The sequence below is a fragment of the Oratosquilla oratoria genome, chromosome 23 (assembly GCF_046742065.1).
Source record: "Oratosquilla oratoria isolate Oo_2021 chromosome 23, ASM4674206v1, whole genome shotgun sequence".
In the NCBI taxonomy this organism is placed as follows: domain Eukaryota; kingdom Metazoa; phylum Arthropoda; class Malacostraca; order Stomatopoda; family Squillidae; genus Oratosquilla; species Oratosquilla oratoria.
Window position 1 is genome coordinate 386,442 of NC_134799.1, and position 8,504 is coordinate 394,945.

Consider the following 8,504-nt stretch of genomic DNA (forward strand, 5'->3'; position numbering starts at 1 on the left):
TTTCATGAACCATGCCCTTGGTCCATCTCGCTGGCGGCTGTTTTCGAACTGCCATCACCTCGAAATCCGCTGCAAGTAGCGACGCTCTAACCTGCTCGGCCACCTGGGAACGTACATGACGTAAAACAACGTAACTTAATTTAATGTAACCTAACCTAATGGAACTGCCAAGAGTAGGCCTTATGGTCTTTTGCAGTTCCCCCTCCCATTCTTATGATCTTATATCCTAATGTAACCTAACCTAATGTAACTTAACCTAATGCAACCGAATCTAACCAGATGTACTAAAATCTAACCTAACAAGCTAATCTAACCTAACATAACTTAGTGTAACCTAACCTAATGTACCTTAACCTAATGCAATATCATGTAACTTAACCTAAAGCCAGACTCCTTGAGACATGGTGAGCTTGAAAACAAAACCCCAAAGAAACCCCACCGACAATCAAACGCAGTTCGGAAAAAAAAAATCCTGGAAAGTAACTTTAGTACCGTTTACAAGTTAGGCATCACGACCTAAACAACATAAATGGAGAATTAATCCTGTGGTAAACATATCCACTAAGTTTTCACTCAGCGCTATACAAATCCACTAACTTCCAATTAAGCGGAGATACTCTGTTACATTCTTCGAGTGGTTAATATCCGGTCACAGTAAACAAGAATCAACGTTTCCCTCATGGGCTTACCACGGTAACCGAGCTGTACAATAAAACCTGCCACTTCTCAGATGAAATTTCTCTTTCCTAAGGCACATTAATGGCGTTATGATCAAATATAGACTTTTGCCTTGTTGAGACATTCTGACAGGTTGACGTAAGCGGAGTAGGAAACACAGGAGTCTTAGTCTTGAGTTTATTCCTGACTAGTTTCGCAGGTATGCTTTTTCAAAGAAATGGTCACCATTCCTTTGAAAAAGCATACCTGCGAAACTAGTCAGGAATAAACTCAAGACTAAGACTTCTGTGTTTCCTACTCCGCTTACGTCACTTTTGCCTTATAAACTCTTCCTTCAGTCTTGCAGCACATCTTAAACCCCTCTGCAGTTGACTAACACATTTAACTGTGAGTGCCAAAATCAACCAAATCGTAGATACTAAAATTTTCTCACGTGCCAACAAAATAGGATTATAGGGCCTACACATACGAGTATGGGCCCTCTCCCTCCCTCCCTTCACCTCCTTTGAGGGCCTCAATCCGCCGCCCAGCGCAGCATGCCGTCACCAATGGTCATGCAAAAGAAGTTGGAGATTTGTATGTTATCTTTTGCTAGGTGAGTTCTGGGTTTTGCGTGCCGAAAAAACTCGTTAGTGACCCAGGTTTTGCACACGTGCCAAAGGTTGCCCACTCCTATCCTAGGCCATTTTCTAAAAGTCCAATTTTTAGATGGAATATTGTCCCATAGAGTACAAGTGCTGAATATTGAAGAAAAAAAAATATATATATATAATCATAATAATAATAACAATGTTAATAATACATCACACATACTTTGCTTTATTCTTGTGATTTTTCCCTACCAACATGGTCACACTCCTAGATAGATAAAAGGACTAAAACTAACCCATTTGACCATTTTAGCATGGTAACTCACCTTCATTACCCTGTCCTCTCCTCACGCCAGAGATCTTCATTCAAGTGAGGTCATATAGCCCAAGAGGTCACATATGTCACATTTCGTGACAAAATGCAACAGGGCTTGCAGACCTACCGACTCACGTACCACTCGAGCGAAAAAGTGCTCGCTTCAGAGCAAAACAAATAACCTTTTTTTTCCTCTCTCGCATTCAGAATCTCTTCACTTTTGTTTCATTAATTCTCATTTTTTCCGTCGCGCTCTGTTCCTCCTTGTTCTGCTTGGACATTTCGCCTCCTGACCTTGACTGACAGTTCGCAATTTTTAATTTATTTATTTATTTATTTTTTATTTTCTTAGATTTGGAGGCGTATCCAAAAGACCAGTTCTCTTCCTTGCTCCTTCATTCTCTCTTTCCATCTCTCTCTCTCACTCTGTTTCCCTCTCCCCCTCACTCTCTCTTTCCCTCTCATTTCACTCACTCTCTCTTTCCCTCTCCTTTTCACTCTTTCCCTCCCTCACTCTCTTTTACTCTCTCTCCCGCAATCTCTCTTTCCCTCTCTTCCTCACTCTCTCTTTCCCTCTCCCCCTCACTCTCTCTTTCCCTCACCCCCTCACTCTCTCTTTCCCTCTCTCCCTCACGCCTTCACTCTTTCTTTCCATCTCTCCTTCACTCTCTTTCCCTCTCTACCTCATTTTATCTTTACTTCTCTCCCTTTCTCTTTCCCTCTATCCCTAACTCTCCCTCATTCCCTCTCTCTCCCCCATTCTCTTTTTCCCTCGCTCTTTCCCTCTCTCCCTCACTCTCTCTTTCCATCTCTCCCTCACACTCTCATTCCCTCTGTCCCTCATTCTCTCTTTCCCTTTCTCTATCACTCTCTCTTCCCTTCATGGCTACACTCCCTCTTTCCCCCTTTACCTAACTCTCCCTCTCTCCCTCACCCTCTCTTTCCCTCTCTCCTTCACTCTCTCCCTCGTTCCCTTTTCCTCACGCCCTCACTCTTTCTTTCCTTTTCCCTCACTCTCTCTTTCCCTCTCTCCCTCACTCTTTCGCTCTCTCCCTCACTATCTCTTTCCCTCTCCCTCTCACTCCCTCTTTCCCCCTCTTCCTCGCTCTCTATTTCCCTCTCTCACTCCCTCTTTCTTTCCGTCCCTCCTTCGCTCTCTCTTTCCCTCTCTCTCTCTTCCTTTCACGCCCCCACTCTCCACTCCATTCTCTCTTTTACCTCTCCTTCTCTTTCTAGCCTCTTTAAATCTCTCCCTCAACAACTATAAGACTCCACCTCTCGTGTGTGGTACTGTCCCTGTAGACCAGTGGTTCTTAACCCCTGGGTCGCGACCCAAATTTGGGTCGCCAAGCCATTTTATTGGGTCGCTAAGGGTTTGCAGAAAATAATTATTTTCCCACTACAAATCTATTATGATTATATACTGTAATAATTAAAATACATGATGCCTAGTTTTAGGATTCTAAGCAGACCATGATTAAATAAAAAATAAATAAAACCCGCTTTTAAAAGCATAACCATATTACTTATAAAGACAATTCGTATATCTATGTAGGCTTGGGTCGCGATGCTTGATTTGTGCAAAATTTTGGGTCGCTGCCAAAAAAAGGTTAAGAACCACTGCTGTAGACGGAGGTGCTGGGTATTGCTGACAGAAGGTAATACACACACACAAAAGGTAATACACACACACACACACACACACACACACACACATATATATATATATATATATGTATATATATACATGTATATATACATATACATATATACATACATATACATATATATATATATCATATACATACATATACATATATATACATATATATATATATATATTTATATATATATATATATATATATATATATATATATATATATATATATGTATGTATTATCCATCTGGACAGATGAAGATAGGAGGGTGGTAAAGAAACACACAAGTCAGAGATGAGTTTATTTCTCTAACGTTTCGGCTACTTACACCTTCTTCAGTCTCTCTGAAGGTGTAAATAGCCGAAACGTTAGAGAAATAAACTCATCTTTGACTTGTGTGTTTCTTTACCACCCTCCTATCTTCATATATATATATACATATGTATATATATATATATATACATATATATATATACATATATATATACAAGCCCACCGGCTGCGCCGGCCAGGCTTCGCCTGGGGGCTTGGCCTTCGGCAATGCTCGCTGCGCTCGCGGGCGCTTCGCGCCCTGGGCTTCGCCCACTTTGTGGATACTATAGCCTATGGATAATTAAAGAATAAGAATGCAATTGGTACGTTATTCAACACATTTACAATCCGTACATTTCTTTGATGGTGGAGGTGTCTTGATCTCCTTGGTTGACCTCTTTGTCTTCTGGAGCCCGTCTTTTCTTCGGTGATCCTCTGTCCTCGGAGTCTTGATCGCCTTGGGTGACCTCTTCGTCTTCTGAACCCTGTCTTTTCTTCGGTGACATTTTACGCTTAATGATTTTCCTCAAATACGCTAACAGCTCCTCATCGCTTACTTCTTCGTCGCTGTCAGGAGACGGAGGTGGTTTGACAACCCCTTCATCCCCTTGCTCGGGTGCGTTAACTTCCTCTTCTTCCTCTTCATCACGCATTACCCAATCTGGCATGATCATCTTGATGCAATCTTCTTCTGTGATCTTGTGAATACCTTCGGGTATGTCTTTGCTTTCGAACTCAACTTCTTCCTCCTCAAAAAGAGCTTTACTACGAATAGCGTCCTTCGCTGGCTCCTCCTCGACATCTACTGTCTCGGTTTCAACAAACAACTCTTTATATACCCTGTTAAAGGCCGGCCGGCGTTCAACTCCTTCATCACCTCTACGCCAGCCCGTGTAGTACACCAACGCGTTCCAGTTGGTTACTCGTGAACAGGCCACGTATAGTTGTCCATGTGCGAAGCATTGGACGGAATCAAGCAGAAGTCCACATCGCTCGAAAGTTTGCCCCTGGCTTTTGTTGATGGTCATGGCATAACTGAGCTTGACGGGAAACTGCTTACGCTTGAAGTGGATTGGGGTATCTTGAGACTCTAACACTATACGTGGAATCAAAACTTGCTCGCCGCGGTAGCTCCCTCCTAGTATCTTTCCGACTATCACGTTCTTCTTCAAGTTAGTCACCATTATCCGGGTTCCGTTGCAAAGCCTAGGAGGACAGATGTTTCTGATGATCATGAGGACACATCCTACTTTCACCTTCAAAGCGTGTAGAGGCAACGACGGGCTTGTCATGGCGTTAAAAACTGACGCTTGGACGTCAGTCTCTTTGTCCACGGGTGTGTCGACGCTGAAGTAAATCCGCTCTTTCTCCTGGTTACGGTCGTATATAAACTGGTTGATACTTCCCACGTCGTCATTTGTGGGTGATACTATTGCTCTCTTCTCGAAGTAAGACATGTTGAGATGGTTCTCTTCAAACTCGTCGTAAACTTTAGACACTAACTCCTCTCGTGAGTTTGCCCGAACACCAAAATCCTTCTCAAAGACGATCTCGCCGTCGTTATGGGTGCCGATGGCTAGAAGTTGTTTGGCAAACCTCTTGTTTTTGACGTCATCCTTCTTAAGGCGTACGTTTTCTGTCAACTCCAACTTTGTCAGCCCTTCCCACATGTAACTCGATTTGATGCAGTAAGCCAGTTCTTCTGTCTTCCCTCCGTTTCTTATGACCGGCAGGATTTGTCGGAAGTCTCCTGCGCAGACAAACACCTTGCCTCCCATGAACTTTTCGTTCTCCATGATGTCTCTCAAAGTGATGTCTAAAGACGTCAACATGTTCTTGTTCGCCATTACGACTTCGTCCCAAACTATCAGTCGAGTTTGTTCTAGCAGTCTTGCCATTTCTGTGTTCTTCTTGACGCTACACGCTCTAGTTTCATCGTATTCCATCAAGGGTATCTTGAACATGTTGTGAGCCGTTCTTCCCCCAGAAAGGACGGTTGCTGCAATCCCAGACGAAGCAACAGCTAAAGCGATCTCTCCCTGGGAACGAACAGCATCCAACAACAAATTCAAGACAAAAGACTTCCCGGTGCCTCCTGCAGCGTTGACAAATATGCCGTTATTCTTATAGAGGTATCCCTTTTCCACTCGCTTCATAACAGTTTCGAAGACATTTCGCTGTTTGTCATTCAGAAGCTTAGACTTTTCCTCAACAGACTGTTTCAGCCTCTGCTTGTTGTACGCCTTCTCTCTTCTGATGACATTAGATGACCGTGCACCTCCTCTTGAAGCTGGAAGACCGTACTGTGTGATCGAACCCTCGCCGCAGTTCCACACAAAGTGTTGGATCTCATCCAAGGCGTCCAAATAGATTTCATCGTTGTACTCTGTCAGCTTGGCTTGATGCAAGTAATCGCTGGAAAAGTAGTCTTTGACCTCTTCCCATATGCCGGACTGGTCCTCGAGATCAGAAAAGACCAACATACTTGCATAAGTTTCTCTGAGTTGTTTTCTGTCGTTAGTGTGGTTGATAATGTCCATAATCGTCTCTTTCCAAGTTGCTTCATCACTGAGCAAACCGAGTGCTTTAACGGCTTCTCTATTTGTTTCGTACATGACGCCGTCTATGGTACGAAGGTCTTCGAACGACTTTGGCCCCTTTTTATGTGTCAGCAGGAGCCTCAGATAGAACAGTTCTACCGTCTTGGTGGTTACAGCGCGAATGCGACCCAGACTGTATGTACGCCCAACTCGTTCCTCCCATATGGCTTTTTGTGCGTTATAGATGTAATGGAAGGGCAACTGGCTGTAGTATAACGTGGCTGCTAACGCGTCCTTCTCACACAACTTGAAAAAGGCGGTTAACTGAGTGTCCCTTTTAACTTTTTGAGAAAGTTGCTCATCTGTCATCTGTTCGTGGTAGAATACTGAATTCTCACCCTCTAAGTGCAAATCCAACGGAAACACCGGTGGGTAAGATTTGTGGATGTCGAATTTGAAAATCTTCCACGTCGCCTCGTTAGAATTGATGTATCTGGCCTCCTGGTAGTTTCTGACTTCGTTCACAGAGTCATCTTCTCCTGAAGTTTTGGTGAACAATATCTTGTCAGAACCTTTATTAACATACTTGGTGACATAAGCTATAGCTTTTATAGAATTTGAGCACTCCACGTTAATGTGTGCGTCGTATTTGAGACAAAGATAGGGGTTATAAGGCACAACCCACGAATTATCTACGGTTACTGTACCGTCCTTCAGTTTGAGTTGAAAAGAGTGACCGCCTTCTCCTACTGAACGCCTAACATACTCCGGGTAACCGTTGTTTCCGAACAATAAGGTGCTTCTGCACGTCTTAGGGAATCCTTTACCATACTGATCGGGTTTCGCGCTCTTCCCATGACAACATATTTGGGACTCGTCGTAACCTTTGCAGGGGCCGTGTATCATACACCGTGTAACCGTCTCGTATAGCCTTGGCTCCTTCTCCTTATCGGGTATCTCCGCTCTTATTATCTGTGCGACTGTATCCGCTGTCACACGCACTGCCATCCAAAGCAATATGTGAGCATGTGGTAGCCCACGTTTTTGCCACTCTACGCTGTAAAGGTGGGCCTTGACGGCTCCAAAAGCCTTCTTGTGCACCAAATCACCCATCAGACTATCCAACTTCAACTTAAATATCCGACTTACAATATCTGGACGATCACATGCTCGTGCCCCTGGTCCGTCAAGCTTGCTTAATGCTTCTGTGACATCTGCCCATTTAGGGTTCATAGTGAAGGTGATGAAATAGTCGGGTGATCCATAAGCCGTGACATAAGCCAACGCATCCTGCTGGCGCTGCTTCATGTACCTAGGACCTCCTACAAATGTCGGAGGCAACACAATTCGTTGTCCCGTCTTACTTTTTTCAGTCACTTGCAATAGATCGACCCTTTCTTTTCGCATACCGGTGTGGTTGTGTTCCAGAAAGCGTAGACGGCTCGTCTCTATTTTAACGTAGTTGTCAATTACAAACTGTTGGAACAGTCGTCGTCCTTTTACAATGTAGTTAAAACACCTTCTCTTTCCATGTAAAGAGCTGAATAGTACATAAGTGCTGAAAGTCTTTTCTCGGAGTCCTTCTTTTCCATCGTAAAGCTGTAGCCTTTGTCTCCGTTAGGTAATAGCAGAGGATATTGAAAGAGATCGTAGAAGTAATTGGTCGAGTTAATCATCCGAAGGGCGTATTTCGAACCAGGAAGAGGGGACGCTATTGTAACTTTCAAGGTGTCCTTTTCTGGCCCCAAATTGACTATGGCTCCTACTTGGCAGGACGCCGTTGGCAAATGATAGACACCTTTGTGTTCCCTGGTTGCAACCCCTTCTGCGGTCTTTAACGTAATAGCCACGTTTGGTATAGCTCTCTCCTTATTAACGTAAGTCTGAATGAGTTTCTTTGAGGTTTCCAATTCTTCCAAGATTACCTTCAGTGATGCGTTGTGCTTAACCAAATGCGCGTATAGTTGCTCTATGATCTCTTCGTTCCTCAAGAATTCGGCGGTTTCACGCTTTCTACGTTTAATCGTCTCGGTGTTCGCTTTCGGCCCCTTTTTTCTTTGATTCATGAACTGTTCGACCGTTTCACAACGTAGTTTTAGCTGTTGTTCCTTGTCGTGGTAAAAGTACAAATCGAGGAAACTTGCTGCAGATTTCCAAAACGGTGCGTTTGTTAAACCCCAGTCGTCGTGTTCTGATACCAACAGGTTCGGCTTCATCGAACCCAAACGGTGATAAACCTTGCCTTGAATCTTGTAACAAAGCGCCATTTCTCTTTTGTCACTTAGGGAACCTGAGGTTGCGAAGGAGGTAAAGGAGAAGACGTTGTTAAACGCTACAATGTTATCGAGAAAGTGCCTTGAGAGTGAAGAGGAACCATCATAAAGTCCCTTGATGCCCTCGTCTAGTGTC

General features: G+C 43.8%; 1 protein-coding gene across 1 annotated transcript; it reads right to left on the bottom strand.

Moving 5' to 3' along the window:
• Positions 1-3,896: 3,896 nt before the first annotated feature.
• Positions 3,897-7,502, bottom strand: LOC143038158 (uncharacterized). Its single transcript, XM_076207177.1, has one exon. The coding sequence runs from the start codon at positions 7,500-7,502 to the stop codon at positions 3,897-3,899; it is 3,606 nt and encodes a 1,201-aa protein (XP_076063292.1).
• Between the last annotated feature and the right edge of the window lie 1,002 nt (positions 7,503-8,504).

Excerpts from the sequence above, each read along its gene's own strand:
- LOC143038158 (XM_076207177.1), bottom strand. The coding sequence starts at position 7,502 with ATGCGAAAAGAAAGGGTCGATCTATTGCAAGTGACTGAAAAAAGTAAG.